The sequence below is a fragment of the Salvelinus sp. IW2-2015 genome, linkage group LG4q.1:29, assembly GCF_002910315.2.
Source record: "Salvelinus sp. IW2-2015 linkage group LG4q.1:29, ASM291031v2, whole genome shotgun sequence".
NCBI classification, from domain to species: Eukaryota; Metazoa; Chordata; class Actinopteri; order Salmoniformes; family Salmonidae; genus Salvelinus; species Salvelinus sp. IW2-2015.
The window spans coordinates 36,667,380-36,691,347 of NC_036842.1; the positions used below are offsets into that span (position 1 = coordinate 36,667,380).

General features: G+C 44.6%; 2 protein-coding genes across 2 annotated transcripts; one reads left to right on the forward strand and one right to left on the reverse strand.

Annotated features, from left to right (window-relative positions):
* Positions 1–9,345: 9,345 nt before the first annotated feature.
* LOC111961126 (CD209 antigen-like protein C) lies at positions 9,346–10,397 on the forward strand. Its single transcript, XM_023983240.2, has one exon. It carries the CDS (start codon positions 9,437–9,439, stop codon positions 10,118–10,120), a length of 684 nt encoding a protein of 227 aa, XP_023839008.1. The 5' UTR covers positions 9,346–9,436; the 3' UTR covers positions 10,121–10,397.
* Positions 10,398–15,249: 4,852 nt separating this feature from the next.
* Positions 15,250–23,497, reverse strand: fut10 (fucosyltransferase 10). Its single transcript, XM_023984626.2, has 4 exons — positions 23,263–23,497; positions 22,303–22,582; positions 15,805–16,640; positions 15,250–15,455 (listed from the first exon to the last, which is right to left on the reverse strand). The coding sequence occupies exons 1-4, from the start codon at positions 23,350–23,352 to the stop codon at positions 15,309–15,311; spliced, it is 1,353 nt and encodes a 450-aa protein (XP_023840394.2). The 5' UTR covers positions 23,353–23,497; the 3' UTR covers positions 15,250–15,308.
* Positions 23,498–23,968: the final 471 nt, after the last annotated feature.

The following is a 23,968-nucleotide window of genomic DNA, read 5'->3' on the forward strand; positions in this document are numbered from 1 at the left end:
AGATCGCTTAGCCAACCACAGCGCAACTAGACGACATTACGAACCCCTACACTCCGTATTTTCCGCTGGCTACCCACCACCACAGAAAGCACGAGAGCTACGATGAAACTCCTGCATTTTGGAGCTGCCTTACTCAAGAAAGAAAAAAAGACACCAGTTTGTATGCGACTTTATTAATTCAATATATATATATATATTTTTTACATGTTTGCAAACTGATATGTGACACGTATTAAAGCCAAAATAAAATGCACAAACAGGCAAAAAAAAAAAAATAATTATTGTGAGAGTTCAGTGACCAGCCGGAGGAAGACAACAGCACCCTCCTCAGGGGATAGGTACTCAGTGTAAAACCAATTAGTACACTCCTTGGCCAACTTATTGCTTTGTGTCTTCCTCTATATAGGTGTGCCAGGAGAGGAGCTGAGGGAGAATGGGGAATAAAGACAGGGACCTGGAGGATGTCAGATTTTCCTATCTCAGAGAAAGCTTTGTTTACTGGGGCACCTTGTCTCTCTGTTGACCAAGCAGGCTTTTAGGTAGAGAGAAGTGTTCCTCCTGTAACTATTATGTGTAGACAATAGTCAAAGACAGGAGTAGTTGTTTTTTGCTTTCCCTTTTTGGCCACGGCCTTTGGTCAAAGGCTTAGTTTATGTTTATTGTTTGTGTACATGGGTGTTTGAACGTTACCCTGTACTGGAGTTATTTTGTCGGGCGAAATAACCTGTTTAGTAAACTTTCACAAGAAAAGGAATCACAACCACTGCCTCTGGTCTGTTCATGTTGTGCCTCCGCCTGTGTTAGGGGTTTTCGGACAACTGGTGAAGAATGCGAGCGTCTTGAGGCAAGACCACAAGCTTTCCCTTTCTGGTGGCTTTGATTTCTTTTTTTATTTTATTGATCTTTCGGAAGCCTGCTTCGCCCGCTGATAGCATGAGTGAAGAATTGCTCCGTCAACGGGCCTGCGCCATCGCCCAACAGGAGACCTTAGACCTCCTCAGGTCCGAAATAGCAGACCGCCGTCTCCCAGCAACGTAGGATGCCCAATGTCAACGCTCTGATTCCACGTCTGACGGAGGACGACGATGTGGAGGCCCATCTCCTGACCTTCGAACGAACGGTGCAGAGAGAGAGATGGCCTCAGGACGACTGGGCGGGCCTCCTGGCTCCCCTGCTCACAGAGCAAAGCCCAGGCAGCGTACTATGACATTGAGGAAGGGGCTGCCGCGGATTACGCACGTCTGAAGGTGGAGATTCAGTCCCGCTATCAGCTGAACCCCAGAGACCGGCCCAAAGATTTCATGACTGGAAGTATGTCGAAGAAGAGTCACCAAAGGGCCAGCTCTACCAACTTATCAGTCTGGTTAGGAGGTGGTTATGCCCCCAAAAAAACACGGCTGAAATGTTAGAAACCCTGGTCATAGACAAGTGTTAGGGGACTTACCCGTCACCATGCAAGGATAGTCGGTCAGGCAAATCAGTTACAGTGACCACCTAGTTCAGTGCATCGAGTTATACTTATCTACTAAAAGCCTTGTTGCCGTTAGCAGGGGCGAGACGACAACTGGTGGTACGCCCCATGGCTAGCAGCAGGGTCGACAAGCCAGCACCTACCCCAAATGAAGGTACCAGTGCTACGGGAGGAACTGCCCTCTGTTCGAGCTTTTGTGGAGGAGGCGGGCGAGGGAGTGGCCTCGATCGAGCCACAGAGACGTGAACAACTCTAACACACACTGGCACACTCAGAGCCCACCCGGAGAATCAATTGACAACGCACACCGCAGGTGAAGGACGAGATGAGATTAAGGAGGCGTTGCAGGGCTACCAGGATTACTCGTCAGATAGGGGGGTAAGGATACTCCCTGATGACTGTCTGAAGGCACTTGTTCCAGGAGACCACGGAGGAAGACACCTGGAGGTGTTCGAGAACGACAAGTCCACGAGCTCCAGAGGGAGCAGTTACGCCAGGTGTTTCAGGAGTCATCGAGGAGAGCACCCTGAGGGGGTTTGGCACGGAGTCATCCAACCTGACCAGGGCACCCCGCTCTCACCCCAACACGCACAACTTCCCCTGTCGGAAGAACTAATGGACCAAGTCAGACCGCGCCAACACCAGGAACCCAACCTTCACCAGGCAATGCGGAAGGTGAAGAGGATAGACGGGAAGAATATCAGCTCGGAAGGTGAGTTAACTACTCCTTATTACGCCATCAAGCGGGGTCTCTTTGACTGGGTGGCCAAACATAGAGAGGTAGAACAGGAACTGCTAATGGTGCCCCGTTCATACAGAGATGTGGTGTTACACATGGCCCATACACTAGGGGCCACCACGCCCAGGAGATGACCACGAACGGTTGCTGGGCATTTCTATTGGCATGGGTTTACGCAAGATGTCGCTAAGTATGCAAATCTTGTGACACCTGCCAACGCACTCTCCAAGCGAACATACCGTAACCCTCTATCCCTCTCCCAATTATACAGACCCCGTTTGAGCGCATAGCCATGGACCTGGTGGACCCCTTCCGCATTCGGCGTGCAGACATGAGTACATCTTGTGGTGTGGGACTATGCGATGAAGTTCCCAGAGGCTAATCCTCTGAGGTCGATGGAAACGAAAGCCATAGCAAAGAAACAGTATCTCATGTTGGACAGGCTGTGTGAACGGAAGAATAAACCATCAAGAGCATGCTACGCCGGTTGATGGACCGGGACGGGAAGAATTGGGATATGTTGTTGCCCCATGCTCTGGGAGGTCCCCCAGACGTCCACTGGCTTCTTGCCTTCGAGCTGCTCTATGGCGGCCCTGTCGCGGCATCCTTGATTTGGCCAGGGAGGCCTGGGAAAACCAACCCGCCAGTACCGTACCCTCATCGAACACATCAAATTCATTAAGGACAAAATGGCTGCGATATGGCCGTGGTGAGGGAACACATGGCCAAAGTGCAGGAAACCCAAGCCTGGGCGTACAATAGAACGGCCCAGCCGTGACAGTTCCACCCAGGAGATAAGGTCCTCGTCCCCAGCCGGAACACCGGATCCAGAATCGGTGGCATGGCCAATATGTGGTGACAGAGCAAGTCTCCCCGGTAAACTACAGGGTGAGTAGTTCAGGATGACAGCCCCTCAGCAGATATACCACATCAGCCTGTTGAAAGCCATGTTGAATGAGAGGTCAGGTGCTGATGGAACTTAAGGCAGACGGAGAGGAACGACGACAGAAAAGGTTTTGGCCCACTGTTACGCTCAGCAGACGCGAGACCTTGGAAGGGTTGCTCCACCAGAACATCGGTCTTCTCCCCTTTCGGGGCAGACCTTGCTCTGCCACCGCATAGCCACAGAGCCAGGGAAGAAGGTTAATCTCCAACCCTAAAGGGTACCAGAAGCACACCGGGAGCTGTACGGAAAGAAGGAGGAAGACGTTGAAGATGAGGTCATCAATCCGTCCACCAGCGAATTCCAGCCCTATCTGCTGGTGCCGAAACGCAATGGGTCTATTCACTTCTGAAACAATTTCCGAGCCCTCACGCCATCTCCAGGTTCGACCCCTACCCCATTCCGAGGATCGATGAGCTGATCGAGCTGCTTGGGAAAGCCTGCTATATATCGACCCCGACCTCACAAAGGGTACTGGCAGATGCCTCTGGTCCCCGAAGACCGCCACAAAACCTCCTTTGCCACCCATATGGGTTATTTCAGTACGTTCACCTCCCCTTCGGCTTGCACAGAGCGGCCGCCAACTTCCAGAGGCTTATTAGACACTCAGTTACATCCTCACCAGGCCTTCGCTGCTGATGACATTGTAATAAACATGAGGACTGGAGGACCACCTCCGCCAGCTGCGCTCTGTGCTGGCCAGCCTGGAGGTGGCCGGCCTGACAGCTAACCAAAAGAATGCCACCTGGGACTGAACGAGGCTGAATACCTTTGGTACACCATTGGCAGCGGTTGAACAAACCAAAAGTGGAGAGGGCCCGGGCCACCGGAGTGGCCGCGGCCCTGGGACAAGAAGGGAGTCCGCTCCTTCCTGGGCCTAACGGGTTACTACAGGCGGTTCATCCAAACTACGATACCATTGCCACCCACTGACCAACATGACAAAGAGAAACCCGGTGAGTGTATGGACATCTGAAGCCGATGGGGCGTTCCTCCACCTCAAAGACACTCCTGCTCGGAACCGGTGTTGAGAGCCCAGATTTCCAGCAGCCCTTCACTGTCCAAACCGACGTCTCCAACACCGGCTTGGGGGCTGTACTGTCCCAAGGGACGGGGTGAGGAACGTCCCTCCTATACGTAAGCCGCAAGCTGTGCGACCGGAAGTAGTGCTATAGAGGGAGGCACTGGTAATTAAGTCGGCCTAGAATACTTGAGGTAGTATTCCTTGGAGGCGATTCTGTCTGTCACGGATCATGCGCCCCTCCAGTGGTTGGCGGTAAGCGAGATACGAACAGCGAATAACAAGATGGTTTCCTGTCGCTCCAACCATTTTAATTTCCAGGTGTTCACCGATTGGGGAGAGAACACAGCAATGCAGACGCACTATCCCGTCAGGACCCTGAGGTCCCGTCTGGCGCACGCCCTCTGGGTTGATCTTGGAGGGAAGGCATGTGAGAGTTCAGTGACCAGCCGGGAAGAAGACACGACAGCACCCTCCTCAGGGATAGATAACTCGTGTAAAGCAAATTAGTACACACCTGGCCCACTAATTGCTTTGTGTCTTCCTCTATATAGGTTTTGCCAGGAGAGGAGCTGAGGAGAATAGAGATGGGGACCTGGGGAGGCGTCAGATTTCCTATCTCAGAGAAGCTTTGTTTACTGGGCACCTTGGCTCTCTGTTAACTAAGCAGGGCTAGGTAGAGCGACGCATTCCTCCTGTCACTATTATGTGTAGTCGATAAGTTATATTGAGATGTGTCTTTTAATTAACTCTGTGAAGCATTTATTTGGGCTCAATTTCTGAGGCTGGTAACTTCAACGAACTTATCCTCTGCAACAGAGTACTCTGGGTCTTCCTTTCCTGTAGCAGTCCTCGTGAGAGCAGTTTCATAATAGAGGCTTAATTGTTTTCGGCTGCACTTGAAGAAAACTTTCAAAGTTCTTTAATGTTCCATATTGACTGACCTTCACGTCATAAAGTAATGATGGACTGTCGATTCTCTTTGCTTATTTGAGCTGTTCTTGCCATAATATGACTTGGTCTTTTAAACAAATAATCTCTCTCTCTGTCACTCATGGGGACACTACGTCACCGCAAAATCTACAGGCAGAGCAAAAAAATTCAAGCCCCCTGGGCGATACCATAGAGCTATATTAGAAGCGCCCATCCAAGAATTAAGATGCACATAGATGCACACCAGACCCTTTATTTGCATTATTTGGRGTTTCCTTACCCACATTACAACTGACCAAAATGAATAAGGATGTAATTGCCTTCGTCACTTTGTTAACGAGATTATTAATTTTACTGATGGAAATCTTCTGCACCCCCGTCTCATGCTGTTTAGATTAAATAGGTTTTGAATTGCATAAAGTTGGAAGAAATTAACACACACACTCAATGGGTCTATAGACAATGTCTGTGTAATGTGGGCTCCCCTTCTTTTCTTAAATTAAATGACTACATTTCCCTGCAGTCCCAGAGTGATGTATATTTATAGATCGGTGATGTAAGAGACCTGATATGTGTATACACAGCATCTCCGATGTTTAGGCGAGGACTGTATTATCTGTGCTAGTTGTAACCTGTAACAACTATCAAAATATATATTTTTTTGTCTTTGTTTTTTTTGGTTATTTTCTGTCTCACTCTTTGTTTTGCTGTATTGTTGTCTTTGATGTGTACATGCTGTACATGTGCATAAATGATGTAAAATGCCAGGGAGAAAGTACAAAGTGTATATTGTGTAGTAAGCTGACATTGCTCAGCTCTACAGTAATTTGGTCCCCTTTCTCCTCATCATTTAGCCTACTGTTCTGACTTGGTGGTGCACATGTAGCCTATAGCCTGTTTTAGAGAAATGTCGTCATCAAATATTGTACAGGAAGAATAGCCCATGTTCTGAATTCTGTTGCTGTACATTTCAAAAGTGCTGAAAATAGTTACTTTGACTAYGTCTGTCCTAGCTTGCTCATTAATGTCTTAATTWAAATGACAGATTGCCTTTTATCCACTCGTCGTCCCCTTATGCCATAGTTTGTACATCTCAATTGTCAGTAGAAACCACTTTTGGTTAACATAGCATATCAGCTATGCTTTTTTTAAAGGCAGTAAATTAGGCTCAATGAACTGTTTCGCATCCAGACAAGGCTCCACTGATAGCCAGGTGTAGCAGTGGTAAGGTGTTGGGACAGCTTTACGTAGGCCCTAACAGTTTGTGGGCACCGTTTGTCACCATTCAAGTTCAATTAATGTATTGTTTAGTGTTGTGTTGAGTAGTGGCTTTGCTGMCACATGTTTATTTTTTGCCMCACCAAGATTTACATGCTAAACTGCACAACAGCAACAGAATGGGAAGGGGGAATTGACTTCCTTTTTATCTGCCTAGTGTCCTAACGGACCTATTCACCTCTGAATTTACACTACATGACCAAAAGTATTATCACARGTCATTCAATATTATCACAAGTCATCCAAATGGGGGACAATGCTAATCGTGGAACATGTACACTACATGGCCAAACAATGTGGACACCTGCTTGTCAAAAAATCATGGGCATCAATATGGAGTTGGTCCCCATTTGCTGCTTGTTTTCCTGACACCACACTCCGAGTGCCCTCACCTCCTCCCAGTATGCTGTCTCGTCATTGTTGGTAATCAAGTCCACTACTGTTGTGTTGTCTGCAAAGGCTTTCCACTAGATGTTGGAACATGCTGATGGGACTTGCTTCCATTCAGCCACAAGAGCATTAGTGAGGTCAGGCACTGATGTTGGGTGATTAGGCCTGGCTCGCAGTCAGAGTTCCAATTCATCCCAAAGGTGGTCAATGGGGTTGAGGTCAGGGCTCTGTGCAGGCCAGTCAAGTTCTTCCACACCGATCTCGACAAACCATTTCTGTATGGACCACACTTTGTGCACAGAGGCATTGTCATGCTGTAACAGGAAAGGCCGTTCCCCAAACTTTTGCCACAACATTGGAAGCACAGAATCATCTAGAATGTCATTGTATGCTGTAGCGTTCAGATTTCCCTTCACTGTAACTGAAGGGCCTAGCCCGAACCAATGCAAGGTGAGCTGTACACCACTCCAACAAACACGTGGCATTGCGCATGGTGATCTTATGCTTGTGTGCGGCTGCTCGGCCATGGAAACCCATTTCACAAAGCTCCCAACAAACAGTTMTTGTGCGGACGCTGTTTCCAGAGACAGTTTGGAACTCCGTAGTTAGTGTTGCAACMAAGAACAGATGATTTTTACGCGCTTCAGAACACGGCGGTCCCGTTCTGTGAGCTTGTGTGGACTRCCACTTCGCAACTGAGCCGTTGTTGCGCCTAGACGTTTCCACTTYACTATAACAGCACTTACAGTTGACTGGGGCAGCTCTAGCAGGACAGAAATTTGATGAACTGACTTGTTGGAGAGGTGGCATCCTATRACRGTGCCACGTTGAAAGTCACTGAGCTCTTCAGTAAGGTCATTCTATTGCCAATGTTTGTCAATGGAGATTGCATGGCTGTGTGCTCAATTTTATACACCTCTCAGCAATGGGTGTGGCTGAAATAGTCGATCCCCTAATTTGAAGGGGTGTCCACATACTTTTGTATATATAGTGTATTATAGTAAGTTCCAGACCCTTTGCAGGAATAGTGGTTTGAAGTCRAGCTTGGAGGTATTTGATGCATAGCGCAAATGTGCCATTAAAATAGCCATTTTAGATATTCATWTTAGGTTTATTTGGGTTGCATGTGACTGACCAATCAGGTGAAAGGTGAAGGTGAGAATAGAGTTAACATGAGGTTCAGAGAGTATTAATACATCACATAGAAATAATGTAAACATATTGTTGTTCATCCTCTTCTCCATGGTTTTATTCAGGCAGACGTTATAAAACACTATGAAAATAGCAGATTTACATTTATCAGACCCATAACTSACATTGCTGCTGAAATGTATCCTGCAGTCAAGATGATTGTGGAAAAGTTCAGGTGTTAACCTTATCTAGCAGGTTTCCTGACCGGCACTGTGAAACTACTTAATGAACATGGGATGTCAGTTGATAACACATTATATTGATGAACGGCATTGCAATATTACTTGAGTTTCTTCGAGCGACAAAAAATAAAAAGATCTGTTGCATCATTCTTACATACTTTGCTGGAACCAAATTTTGTGTTCCAACTTTGGAGAGAGAGTCCAGGACTAGGCTTAATCTAGAACTGGGAAACCAGTCCTTAAAGAGGGCTGCCCAGACACAGATTAGGACTAGTACTGGACCAAAATACAATTTTAATTCCAAAGTGATTTTTAGTCTTAATCAATGTCTGGGAAACCAACCCTTAAAATTAAATGGCTGCAAATTCCCCAGGTACGAGGAGGAAGAACTGAACAAATTCAACCACAGAGAGCGAATGGCAAACTGACCTAATCTGAGGATAAATCTATCAGACAGAATATAATCAATGAGCATTAAGTGCCTTTGCAGGTGTATTAAAAAGGTCCTGTGCTTCAAAGGCTTACCTCTAAGAAATGGTTCAACAACATGCTTTGGGCTTTCTAAGGTTTTGGGATACCCCACCGTGACACCCCAATATGTCYTCACAATTTCGTATACAAAACAAAGCAATATAAATCTGCTCATAAGAGCACACTGGCCTACTAGGCCTGGGGGCTGGCGGGCTAGGAGAAGGTGTCCGTCAGGTAAGCAAATATAATCAATGTGTTTAATGATGAAGATAATAGGTACATATTGTAATAAAACAATACAGTCTAGCGATGTGGATCCATGCATAAATTCCAATATGGAATCTGAAGATAAATAATGGTGATCTGTCTCTCATTAAAAGCCCCATAGCKCCCTCTAAAGGACACAGTGGTACATCATATTAAGAAACAAAAGTCCTGCTGTTCAACAATCATTAGACTAACATGGCCCTCTGAGTTTAGTAGAAATGTTTAAACCCCATCATGACTGAAGAGTTTAGTAGAACTGTTTAAACCATATCATGACTGAAGAGGAAGATAAAAAGTAAATAAACAACTTTGTTTAAATATACATTAAAACAAGCATGCCGACTTCATGGACTCAGTCTTTGAATTTGAGTGGTTATAGTTACCCAACAGCATCTCTAAGAAAATTATCTGTTTTCATGCACTGAGGAACTGTACATTTCCTGTTTCCTGTCCACTATTACTGAGGATGACTCTTGACTCAGAACCAGACTTWCAGTAAGAGCTGAAGTAACAGTTGAAGTTAACTGTATTTGAGCAGAAGTGTGTCAAGATGGACAATGATGAAAATACATATGCCAATGCAAGTTCCTTCAGGGCCAGCCCAAGAGAAGGAACAAGATATTTCCAGTGGTGGAAGAGACCCTCCAGAGCTGCTGCAGTGTGTCTGGGGCTGCTGTGTGTTCTCCTACTGGCTGGGATCATAAGCCTGTCTGTCTACCAGAGAAACCAATCGACCAGTTWCAACAACTTGACGAAAGCGAGAGACCAGCTACAGAAGGAGAGAGACCAGCTACAGAAGGAGAGAGACCAGCTACAGAAGGAGAAAGAAAACCTGAACAAGAAGATCAAAGGGAGACGCTGTCCAGAAGGCTGGATGGAGTTTGAATTCAGCTGTTACTACATCACCAATGAGAATAAAACCTGGACTCAGAGCAGTGAAAAATGCCAAGAGTTTGGAGCAGATCTAGTGATCATAAACAGCAAAGAGGAACAGGTATTTATCAATGGATTAYACCAAACAAAAAATAATGTCTGGATTGGTCTTACTGACTCAGTTACTGAAGGGACCTGGAAATGGRTGGATGGTACACCACTGACCACAGCGAATTGGGGGAAAGGGCAGCCCAACGGCAACAATGGAACAGACCAGGACTGTGGGGAGATTTGGAATCGTTCAGGGTTGTGGAATGATGAGAAGTGTTACAMTAAAAATAAAGGGATCTGTGAGAAATAGGATAATAGKTCCTCTCTCTGCACTGCTGTTGAAAAAGAACTATGGTGATGGTCTGAAGATTCATGTTTTTTGGTAAAATAGTACGCTGCATTAGACTAGGGAGAGAAAGGCACACACAAACAAACTCACGCACGCACACAAACACACACGCAGTTACCAATTCACACAATGATGTGGATATCATTTGATAACTTACTTTAAGTTTTAGTTATCCATTCATTTGAAATTACTGTAATATTAATATTGTAAAATATTATTGTTCATTTTGCTTCCATTATTCTGTACATAAATAAGGTGTACTTTCTGCTAATTCAATAAACTTTACAAAAATATAAACGCAACATGCAAAGTGTTGGTCCCATGTTTCATGAGCTGAAAAAATAAAAATAAATTCCAGAAATTGTCCATATGCACAAAAAGCTTATTTCGCTCAAATTTTGTGCACAAATTTGTTTACATCCCTGTTAGTGAACATTTCTCCTTTGCCAAGATAATCCATCCACCTGACAGGTGTGGCATATCAAGAAGCTGCTTTAACRGCATGATCATTACACAGGTGCACCTCGTGCTTGGGACAATAAAAGGCCACTAAAATGTGCAGTTTTGTCACAACACAATGCCACAGATGTCTCAAGTTTTGAGGGAGCGTGCAAATTGTATGCTGACTGCAGGAATGTCCAACAGAGCTGTTGCCAGATAATTCTATGTTGATTTCTCTATCATAAGCAGCCTCCAATGTCGTTTTAGAGAATTTGGCAGTACATTCAACCGGCCTTACAACCGCAGTCCACATGTATGGTGTCGTGTAGGCGAGCGGTTTGCTGATGTCAACGTTGGGAACAGAGTGCCCCGTGGGGGTATGGTATGGGCAGGCAAAAATCTAATTGTATTGGTCACATACATATGGTTAGGAGATGTGCGAGTGTAGCGAAATGCTTGTGCGTCTAGTTCCGACAGTGCAGTAATATCTAACAAGTAATCTAACAATTCCACAACAACTACCTAATACACACAAATCTAAAGGGATGGAATAAGAATATGTACATATAAATATATGCATGAGCGATGACTGAGCGGCTTAGGCAAGATCCAATAGATGGTATAAAATACAGTATATACATGAGATGAGTATGTAAGATACGTGAACATTATTAAAGTGGCATTATTAAAGTGACTAGTGATCCATTTATTAAAGTGGCCAATGATTTCGAGTCTGTGTGTGGGCAGCAGCCTCTCTGTGTTAGTGATGGCTGTGTAACAGTCTTGATGGCCTTGAGATAGAAGCTGTTTTTCAGTCTCTCGATCCCAGCTTTGATGCAACTGTACTGACCTCGCCTTCTGGATGTAGTGGTGTGAACAGGCAGTGGCTCGGGTGGTTGTCGTCCTTGATGATCTTTAAGGCCTTCCTGTCACATCGGGTGCTGTAGGTGTCCTGGCGGGCAGGTAGTTTGCCCCCGGTGATGCATTGTGCAGACCATACCACCCTCTGGAGAGCCTTSCGGTTGAGATTGGTGCAGTTGCCGTACCAGGCGTGGATACAGCCCGACAGGATGCTCTCAATTGTGGATCTTTACAAGTTTGTGAGGGTTCTAGGTAACAATGCAAATTTCTTCAGCCTCCTGAGGTTGAAGAGGCGCTGTTACACCTTCTTCACCACACTGTCTGTGTGGGTGGACGTTTTCAGTTTGTCAGTGATGTGTACGCCGGGGAACATAAAACTTTCTACCTTCTCCACTGCTGTCCCGTTGATGGGTGATGCTCCCTCTGCTGTTTCCTGAAGTCCACGATCATCTCCTTTGTTTTTTTAACATTTAATGAGAGGTTGTTTTCCTGACACCACACTCCGAGTGCCCTCACCTCCTCCCAGTAGGCTGTCTCGTCATTGTTGGTAATCAAGTCCACTACTGTTGTGTTGTCTGCAAACTTGATGATTGAGTTGGAGGCGTGCATGGMCACGCAGTCATGGGTGAACTGGGAGTACAGGAGGGGGCTGAGCACGCACCCTTGTGGGGCCCCAGTGTTGAGGATCAGCAAAGTGGAGATGTTGTTTCCTACCTTCACCACCTGGGGGYGGCCCGTCAGAAAGTCTAGGACCCAATTGCACACGGCGGAGTTGAGACCCAGGGCCTCAAGCTTAATGATAAGCTTGGAGGGTACTATGGTGTTGAATGCTGAGCTGTAGTCAATGAACAGCATTCTTACATAGGTATTGCTAATGTCCAGATGGGATAGGGCAGTGTGCAGTGTGATGGCGATTGTATCGTCTGTGGACCTATTGGGACGGTATGCATATTGAATTGGGTCTAAGGTGGCAGGTAAGGTGGAGGTGATATGATCCTTGACTAGTCTCTCAAAGCACTTTATGATGACAGAAGAGAGTGCTACGTGGCGATCATCATTTASTTCAGTTATCTTTGCCTTCTTGGGTACATGGACAATGGTGGCCATCTTGAAGCATGTGAGGACAGCAGACTGGGATAGGGAGAGATTGAATATGTCCGTAAACATACCAGCCAGCTGGTCTGCGCATGCTCTGAGGACGCGGCTAGGGATTCCGTCTGGGCCGGCAGCCTTGCGAGGGTTAACGCGTTTAAGTGTCTTACTTACGTCGGCCACGGAGAAGGAGAGGCCTGCAGTCCTTGGTAGCGGGCCGCGTCGGTGGCACCGTATTATCCTCAAAGCGGGCAAAGAATGTGTTTAGTTTGTCCGGAAGCAAGACATCGGTGTCCGTGACGTGGCTGGTTTTMTTTTTGTAGTCCGTGATTGCCTGTAGACCCTGCCACATACGTCTCATATCTGAGCCGTTGTATTGTGACTCCACTTTGTCCCTATACCGACATTTCSCTTGTTTGATTACCTTGCGGAGGGAATAACTACTGTTTGTATTCGGCCAAATTCCCAGTCATCTTTCCATGGTTAAATGCGGTGTTTCGCGCTTTCAGTTTTGCGCAAATGCCGCCATCTATCCACTGTTTCTGGTTAGGGTAGGTTAATAGTCACAGTGGGTATATTATCGCCAATGCTTTCCTTATAAACTCACTCACCGAATCAGTGTATAAATCGATGTTATTCTCTGAGGCTGCCTGGAACATTTCCCAGTCCGCGTGTTCAAAACAATGTTGAAGCGTGGATTCCGATTAGTTAAACCAGAGTTGAATAGTTCTTGTCACGGGCACATCCTGTTTGAGTTTCTGCCTATAGGACGGTAGTAGCAAAATGGAGTCGGGTCGGATTTACCGAAGAGAGGGCGGGGGAGGGCCTTGTATGCATCGCGGAAGAGTAGCAGTGATCCAGTGTATTGCCCGCACGAACGCTACAATCAATATGCTTGTAGAATTTAGGTAGCCTTGTTCTCAAATTTGCTTTGTTAAAATCCACAGCTACAATAAATGCAGCCTCAGTATATATGGCTTCCAGTTTGCATGGAGTCCAGTGAAGTTCCTTGAGGGCCGTCGTGGTATTGGCTTGAGGGTGGGATATACACGGCTGTGACAATCACCAACGAGAATTCTCTTGGGAGATAATACGGTCGGCATTTGATTGTAAGGAATTCTAGGTCAGGTGAACAAATGGACTTGAGTTCCTGTATGTTGTTACGATTACACAATCAGTCGTTAATCATGAAGCATACACCCCTGCCATTCTTCCCAGAGAGATGTTTATTTCTGTGGGCACGACGCATGAAGAATCTCAGTGGCTGTACCGACTGTTGCCGTGAAACAAATTTACAATCTCTGATGTCTCTCTGGGAAGCAACCCTTGCCCTAATTATGTGTACCTTGCTGTCTAGAGACTGGACATTGGCAAGTAATATAATCATAAGCGGTGGGTGGTGTGCACGCCTATGAAGTCTGACCAGGAGGCTGCTCCATCTACCTCTTCTGCGGCGACGTTGTTTTGGGTCGGCCTCTGGGATTAGATCCAATGTCCTGGAAGGTCGTATTCCTGGTCGAAATGTTGGTAAGTTGACTTCACTCTGATATCTTGGCTGTTTGTATTAACGTTTTCTGGGCTAACAATGTAAGAAATAATATATAAAAAACTACTGCATAGTTTCCAAAGGACAGTCGGCGCCATCTTGCTAATGCTACGGACAACAAACACAATTGCATTTTATCGATGGCAATTTGAATGCACAGAGATACCATGATGAGATCCTGAGGCCCACTGTCATGCCATTCATCTGCCTCCATCACCTCATGTTTCAGCATGATAATGCATGGTCCAATGTYGCAAGGATCTGTGCACAATTCCTGGAAGCTGAAAATGTCCCAGTTCTTCCATGGCCTGCATACTCAGACATGTCACCCATTGAGGATACTCTGGATCGTTGTGTACAACAGCGTGTTCCAGTTCCCGCCAATAACCAGCAACACAATCAGCAACACTGTAACGTAACAAAATGTGGGAAAAGTCAAGGGGTCTGAATACTTTCCGAAGACACTGTATGCAAAGGAGATATGTCACGCTGCATGAGGCAAATGGTGGTCACACCAGATACTGACTGGTTTTCTGATCCACTCCCCTACCTTTTTTTTAAGGTATTTTTGTTCAGTATAGAACATGGAAAGTAAATGTTTTCTTATGAACGTTTTTATAGATTTAAAAAAAATGCAATACAAAGTTAACGTAAAAACATAATAAAAACAAGATAAAAGCAGTATGGTAAATTGACACTGTTGCTTTAAATGTAAACATAACATTGTGGCGATGACATATTCCTATTCCTGAACGTGCCAGAGGTGTAGACTCCTGAAGGAATTTGGTTTAAGGAAGATTAAGGAAGGTTTCGTAAGAAAGACCAGACATTCTCTCACTTTTAGAATCACACACATTTTTTTTTTTTTTGGTCGGAAACTATGGTTGATAACAATAGCTATACAGCAAGCTATCTTTTGAATATTAAAGATATGAAATATATTGATCAAAAGTTTTGTGTGATTGTCATGTTCAACCATTAGTCATCATATGTGGACCATTTTCATTTTCATAGTGCTTCTGAACTTTGACACACCACCAAAGCACTGAGTGGCCATAGAAAAATGATACTGTATCACTGTAATATAACAAGGGTCCTTTCTATGTGAATTAAGTGTTTTAGTTTAGTAGGCTTTTAGTCAGTGATACCCTCTTCCAGTACTGCTCCACAGTGAAATTCTTGTTCCTCTCAGCCAAGTGACGCAATGCCCTAGCCTCTTTCTTGGACTGCTCGTAACTGGCCGTCCAAATTCCTCGCAAGTGTCCGGTTTCTAGGGCCTGAAGCAAACTCAAATACCCTCGGAAGTGGACACTTCAGGTGGTTTCCCTCTGCTTGCCAGGTTTTAGGAACAAGGCCCTGTTTGGGAAGCAGAAATATTACGATATAGGCACAATAAAAAAAATACAATACTCCTGCAGGTCTATTTCATTCCAGCTTGAATATTATTATTATTAACACAATATTGTGTTCCAGGCTTGTAATGTCAATAATGTAAAGTCTGTCTTTTTTGTTTTGTGTATGGACCACGAGAAGACTAGCTGTCATCATGGTGTCAGCTAATGGGATCCAAATTAAGATTCATTATAATCAGCTATTTACTGTCAAACTAATCATACTGTCAAACCGTTGCCACACCAAGTAAATAGTACTCTAAGGAATGAGCAACCTTATCATTAGATGTCACAAATAAAACAGTTCATGTTACCTTTTTCTGTCTGTCGATGTTCTCCCACACCCTGCTGCACACCATGCACTCAAACACATCTATGTAGTTCTCCTGTGTCAGATSCTGGACTCCCCATGGGCGTTCCTTCAGCTCCTTTACCAACTCCAGGTTGGAGACTTCACGCTTCAACTTCCACTCCAGATAAGTGGCATACTCYCCATCGTCCTCAKCTARYCTCTTTAGATACAGAGCCAGTTKTTCAGGRKGCTCGTCTGGGACGACTACAACYGCACTACTGTTGCTYGGCAGCCATTGCCGAACATTGGGAGCCCCGTAATACACAGGGACCACCCCAAGCTTGAGAGGCCTCCATAGTTTCTCGGTGATGTAGTCGTCGCAGATGGCGTTCTCAAAGGCCAGAATGAATTTGTACTGGGCCAGGATCTGGTAGAAGGCCTGCTCCTCCATGSCAATCGAGYCCCTCAGATGGGAAGGCARGTCCTTGTTGTGGAGGCATTGTCCATAGGAATCAACCYTGATGTGCTTCATTAACTCTCTCACATAGGCATCCCGGTCCGACGGAGGGTCGCAGTCTGACTGGACGTACACCACCGGGGCTAGTGTTTTCCTCAGCTCATTCTTCTGGTTGAGGGGCACCAGGTAGGTCTGAGAGGTCAGGACCTCCAGGTTCTCCAGGTACTGGGAGGTGAGGGGCAGCTGGGAGTGCTGGCTGAAGGTGGCCGTGTGGTTAAAGAGGGTGATGACGGGCTCGTGGAAGAGCTTGTAGTTGTTTTTGGGCGACTCTTCGTGAAACAAGGCCCACTGGTGGTGCGCTCTCCTCGGCAGAGGAAGACTCTCGATGTTGAAATCGGTGCCTGGTTTGATTCAAGAGGGTTGGAAAGGGGAGACATTAGTATAGAGTTTATGTGTCTTGAATGTGAAGGGTCAGCACATTGAATGCAATGCTGACCATTTTGCTTATTACATAAGTAATACGTAGAGTAGATTAACAAAAAATATGTTTTTATATTCTTCCTTTTACTCATCTTGTCTGAGATGACAGACATATTACTCTGGGATCTGAAGACTGATGAAGTAACAGTTGTATGTCTTTCTGCCTTGCAGTGTTTATAATAGGATGCCAGGTATTTTGTTATCATCAGAAATGTTCAAATCAATGTGTCTCGGATATATCCTCTTAAATCGGGTGCACTTCTGTCCTTTTCTAGGCTGTCAATATATATAGGAAATCCTCAATGAGAAAGAGATTATTATCAAATCAAATTCTATTCGTCACAGACCTTACCGTGAAATGCTTACTTACAAGCCCTTAACCAATAATACAGTTCACGAAATAGAGTTAATAAAATATTTACGAAATAAACTAAAGTAAAAAATGTAATAAGGCTATATACAGGGGGTAGGGGTAAAGTGACTATGAATGTAGGTGGGGGATGTCAATGTAAATAGTCTGGGTGGCCATTTGATGAATTGTTCAGCAGTCTAACTGCTTGGGGGTAGAAGCTGTTAAGGAGCAGCTGTTAATATATTCTAATAAGATATATATAAGAAATTCTCAATGAGAAGGTTAATATTACAGTAATAATAAGATATATAAAGGAAATCCTCAATGAGAAGGTTAATATTTTTCTAGTAAGATATATATAGGAAATCCTCAATGAGAAGGTTAATATTATTCTAATAAGATATATATAGGAAATCCTCAATGAGAAGGTTAATATTACAGTAATACTAAGATATACACTACCGTTCAAACGTTTGAGGTCACTTAGAAATATTCTTGTTTTTGAAAGAAAAGCAACTTTTTTGTCCATTAAAATAACATCAAATTGATCAGAAATACAGTGTAGACATTGTTAATGTTGTAAATGACGATTGCACCTGGAAACGACTGATATTTTTATGGAATATCTACATAGGCCCATTATCAGCAACCATCACTCCTGTGTTCCAATGGCACGCTGTGTTAGCTAATCCAAATTTAGAATTTTGCAGTTATGTTAGCACAGCTGAAAACTGTCGTGCTGATTAAAGAAGCAATAAAACTGTCCACGCTGTGTACCACTCCCTTCACAGAACAGCGCAAACTAGCTCTAACCAGAATAGAAAGAGGAGTGGGAGGCCCCGGTGTCAAACTGAGTAAGAGGRCAAGTACATTAGAGTGTCTAGTTTGAGAAACAGATGCCTCCCAAGCCCTCAACTGGCAGCTTCATTAAATAGTGCCCGCAAAACACCAGTCTCAACGTCAACAGTGAATAAGCGACTCTGGGATGCTGGCCTTCTAGGCAGAGTTGCAAAGAAAAAGCCATATCTCAGACTGGTCAATAAAAAGAAAAGATTAAGATGGGCAAAAGAACACAGACACTGGACAGAGAAACTCTGCCTAGAAGGCCAGCATCCCGGACTTGCCTCTTCACTGTTGACGTTGAGACTAGTGTTTTGCGGGTACTATTTAATGAAGCTGCCAGTCTTTGAATGAAGTGTGTGTTTTGTCCTATATATATATATATATATATTTTTTTTTTTAATCCCAGCCCCTGGGATAAAAAGGCCTTTTGACTTTTGGTAGGCCGTCATTGTAAATAAGAATTTGTTCTTTAACTGACTTGCCTTGTTAAATAAAGGTTAAATATTTTCGTTTTTAAATCAAATTCCCCAGAGACCAAGCCCAAATCTCCATCATTTGCGTGAAGAAAAGATGGAAATACAGAGGGCGGAGGTCTGGGTGCCTTGTGAGAATTTGTTGGCGAGTGAGTAAACACTAAAGAAGGAAGTACCAGTGACTCACTCAATAAGGAAGTGGTCAGATGAAGCGGATGATACACTACAGGACTGTTTGGCTAGCACAGACAGGAATATGTTCAGGGATTCATCCAATGGCATTGAGGAGTATACCACCTCAGTCACCGGCTTTATCAATAAGTGCATCRACGACATTTCCCAACCAGAAGCTATGGGATTACAGGCAACATCCGCACCGAGCTAAAGGCTAGAGCTGCGCTTTCAAGGAATGGGACACTAATCCGGACGCTTATAAGAAATCCCACTATGCCCTCAGACGAACCATCAAACAGGCAAAAGGTCAACACAGGACTAAGATTGAACCCTACTACACCGACTCTGATGCTCGTCGGATGTGGCAGGGCTTGCAAACTATTACGGACTACAAAGGGAAACCCAGTCGCGAGCTGCCCAGTGACGCGAGCCTACCAGACAAGTTAAATGCCTTTTATGTATGATCACGCTCTCCATAGCTGATGTGAGCAAGACCTTTAAACAGGTCAACATTCACAAAGCTGCGGGGCCAGACGGGTTACCAGGACGTGTACTCCGAGCATGCGCGGACCAACTGGCAAGTACCTTCACTGACATTTTCAACCTCTCCCTGTTTCAAACAGACCACCATAGTTCCTGTGTCCAAAAAAGCGAAGGTAACCTGCCTAAATGATTACGTCGGTAGCCATGAAGTGCTTTGAAAGGCTGGTCATGGCTCACATCCATCATGCCAGAAACCCTAGACCCACTCCAATTCGCATACCGCCCCAACMGATCCACAGATGACCCAATCTCAATTGCACTCCACAATGCCCTTTCCCACCTGGACAAAAGGAACACCTATGTGAGAATGCTGTTCATTGACTACAGCTCAGCTTTCAACACCATTGTGCCCACCAAGCTCATCCCTAAGCTAAGGACTCAACACCTCCCTCTGCAACTGGATCCTGGACTTCCTGATGGGCCGCCCCTAGGTGGTCAGGGTAGGCAACAACACATCTGCCATGCTGATCCTCAACACTGGGGCACCTCAGGGGTGCGTGCTTAGTCCCTTCCTGTACTCCCTGTTCACCCACGACTGCGAGGCCAAGCACGACTCCAACACCAGTTCACTGATGACACAAAAGTGGTAGGCCTGATCACCGACAACGATGAGACCGCCTATAGGGAAGAGGTCAGAGACCTGACAGTGTGGTGCCAGGACAACAACCTCTCAATGTGAGCAAGACAAAGGAGCTGATCGTGGACTATTGGAAAAGGAGGACCGAACATCGACGGGACTGAAGTGGAGCGGGTCGAGAGTTTCAAATTCCTTGGTGTCCACATCACCMAAAAACTATCATGGTCAAAACACACCAAGACAGTTGTGAAGAGGGCACGACAACACCTTTTCCCCCTCAGGAGACTGAAAAGATTTGGGMTGGGTCCCCAGATCCTCAAAAAGTTGCACCATCGAGAGCATCCTGACCGGTTGCATCACCGCCAGGTATGGCAACTGCTCGGCATCTGACCATAAGGCGCTACAGAGGGAAGTGCGTACGGCCCAGTACATCACYGGGGCCAAGCTTCCTGACATCCAGGACCTATATACTAGGCGGTGTCAGAGGAAGGCCCAAAAAATTGTCCAAAACTCCAGTCACCCAAGTCATAGACTGTTCTCTCTGCTACCGCACGGCAAGCGGTACCAGAGTGCCAAGTCTTGGACCAAAAGGCTCCTAAACAGCTTCTATCCCCAAGCCATAAGACTGCTGAACAACTAAACTAATCAAATGGCCACTCGGACTATTTACATTGACCCCCCTTTGTTTTGACACTGTCGCTACTCGCTGTTTATTATCTATGCATAGTCACGTTACAAATTACCTCGACCAACTTGTAACCCTGCATATTGACTCAGTACCGGTACCGCCTGTATAGAGCCTCGTTATTGTTATGTAAATGTAGTGTGTTACTTTTTGATTGATGAGATTTGTTTTACTTTAGTTTATTTTGYAAATATTTTATTAAGTCTATTTCTTGAACTGCATTGTTGGTTAAGGGCTTATAAGTAAGCATTTCACAGTAAGGTCTACACCTGTTGTATTCGAATCATGTGACAAATAACATTTTATTTCATAAGTTCATTGGAGTTAACTGCATCTCAGAWATTGCAACCCAAATAAGTAACAGACACATCTCAACATGAACTGTTTATAGGAGACCGGCCATGGTCGAATTGCTGCAAAGAAACCACTACTAAAGGACAACAATAAGAAGATACTTGCTTGGGCCAAGAAACACAAGCAATGGACATTATACCTGTGGAAATCTGTCCTTTGCTCTGATGAGTCCAAATTKGAGATTTTTGGTTCCAACCGCCATGTCTTTGTGAGACGCAGAGTAGATGAACAGATTATTTCTGCATGTGTGGTTCCCACTGTGAAGCATGGAGGAGGTGGTGTGATGGTGTGGGGGTGCCTTGCTGGTGACACTGTCTGTGATTTATTTAGAATTCAAGGCACACTTAACCAGCATGGCTACCACAGAATGATGTAGCGAACGCCATCCAATCTGGTTTGCGCACAATAATTTGTTTTTCAACAGGACAATGACCCAAACCACACCTCCAGGCTGTGTAAAGGTTATTTGACCAAGAAGGAGAGGGATGAGTACAGCATCAGACGACCTGGCCTCCACAATCACCCGACCTCAAACCCAATTGAGATGGTTGGGATGAGTTGGACCGCAGAGTGAAGGAAAAGCAGCCAACAAGTCTCTCAAGACTGTTGGAAAAGCATTCGTCGTGAAGCTGGTTGAGAGAATGCTAAGAGTGTGCAAAGTTGTCATCAAGTCAAAGGGTGGCTACTTTGAAGAATCTCAAATATAAAATATATTTTGATTTGTTTAACACTTTTTTGGTTACTACATGATTCTTAATGTGTTATTTCATAGCTTTGATGTCTTCACTATTATTCACCACTGTAGAAAATAGTACAAAAAAGAAAAACCCTTGAATGAGTAGGTGTGTTCAAAYTTTTGACTGGTACTGTCTATAGGAAATCCTCAATGAGAAGGTTAATATTTACTGCAATAATAAGCATATGGATGTACACAATGCAAATGGATACATATAACTGTATAGTTCACTCTAAGAAAATCATGGTTAGAACCAAGGTACGAGGTAAGAACCAAATGTGATTCTGAACATACATTAAACTGTATTGCAATTCCATCAAGAGTTTTTAAAGCTATACACATAAGGCAGGCCGACAGGATATGCAAATATTATCTATCATCAATGACTGTTTCACAATAAGGTGTTCTAGGGTCAACTATGTACTTGGAAACAGTTGAACCAATAGAGTTACTTACAGCTGCAATACCAGGGCCTTCTCTTCAGCTTGGACCTACACAACAATGGCTCCCTCTAGTGTACATTTGATTATGTTTACTCAAATCAAATCAGAGGATACTAATGTTATAACAAACCATCCATGTAGATGATTACACCACAACAAAGATGGCCTAATAAGTTTTCACTTGACTGTAAAAATGTACTACATCTTGTCCTCCTTCAAGCCTCTTGTCAACTAGGCTAAGTATCATGAAAACAAACAATTAATCTATATCAAACACCATACCAAGTTAAAATAATGATTTACACTTAACTTCAGGAACTATACAGACCCATACATTGTACATTTTCTAATTTTCAGATGTTCYTATAGTTTCAACAAATTAATAAAAAATAAAAAGTCTCACCATAGAAAAGGAAGGCCTGTGTAGATGGGTGAGAGTAGAGGGTCCTGTTGATGGTGAAGAAGCACTTGTTTGTCCCACACTCTCCTAGTCGGCCAATCTCTCCTGTTAGTGGGGACCACCATACAATGTAAGGGTACTGGCCCTCTGGACCTCCAGGGGAGGTTCTCTCACTGGCSAACAGTCCGCTGCCATGTAAACGGTGTCTCCAACCTGACTCRTGTAGGTCCCTTGGAGGGAGGATGTGTACTGTCCTTTCAAACTGACCAAGCTCCACCACCACCTATGCAAAGACAGAAAATCTATATAGTATCTTTTGGGAAATGTAGACCATCTTTTTGACACCACACTGTTTGGGAAGTATATGGATTTTGAACGATTCAGGTTATGGTCATTTTCATGAAGATATGCAATAACATGCACCTCAGCATAAACACACGCATGCAGCCTGACAGTAAAACCCCWCAAAAGTATGATAATACATGCAATAATGCATGTATAGCCAAATGAATGAGTTTAAAATACCAACAGACATCTAATTCCATGCATTCTGGAATATACCAGTTACTGATATGGGATTGAGATGGTTAACCAGGTGGGAAAAGATAAGGAAATACCAGAGGTGAAAGAGATTCTAGTTTTCATCCCAGTATTAGTCAGATAGACCAAGCAGACCTAGGAACAGAGATTGGGGATGGAATCTATTGCGTTTCGGCATTTTCTACCTGCAAACAAAAGATAGGAATCAACACAATTCTCTATATGCAAATGCGTGCGTGCAAAGCGTTTGTTATTATATATAGTGCCACGTTCTTGAAGACACAATGTAAGCACTCCTAGAGCGGATACATTTCACAACGGTGGAAACCATTGGCGTGAAAAGGTCACTACTGTCGTGTACAACTGACAGTGTTTCTGTTCGACCTCSATACTTTTCGTTCATGTCACTGTAACGATAAATACCTGCAGAGTAATCAGAAGGAAAAGTACAGCTGATAGGCAGAGGAAGAAAACAAAAAGTTTCCTCAAAGAAACTATTGAAAGTCTTGCCATCTTTCGACTATTGAGCAGCACGGAGGGAAAAACTACTTGCTAAAACTCATATTCAAATGTTCCCCTGTTCAGTGGCGTTTCTAAAAATTATTTCTAATTKTTTAATTGTATTAATAGCGAATAGCTTGTTTTGAAGTAGCGGAGATGCGCGCGGCCATTTTCCATATTTGTGTTGGCAATGAGGGGATTCGATTWTCTGGCCTGGGTTATCAACGGGTGAAAAGTGATAGCATTCGTTTTGGAACCGGGCTGCCTCCTGGGTGTGAGCCAGGTGCCCAGTTCAAAGTCCACTCGGGAAATCGTCTCAAAACAAAAGTAATGTAGCCTAGGCTAGATTAAGCATGTTGAGTAATGAGTAGGAATCTGTGTTTTCACATTCAAAAATGATTGCTTTTAAAAAAACGCTTTATCTGCCTTCCCAATGAAAACTAGTTTGAACATTCTACCATATATTTCACAGAAAATATATATTGTATGTTTCTGGAAGATGTACCATGCTGCCTTGTTGACAACCTAACCGAGCGGTGCAGATTACTGTTCCAGTTGAGAAGGGCGCTCCTCCCTCACCGCTTTTCGCCGTTCACATCACGGGCCATATACCGGTGCACCGCGGCTC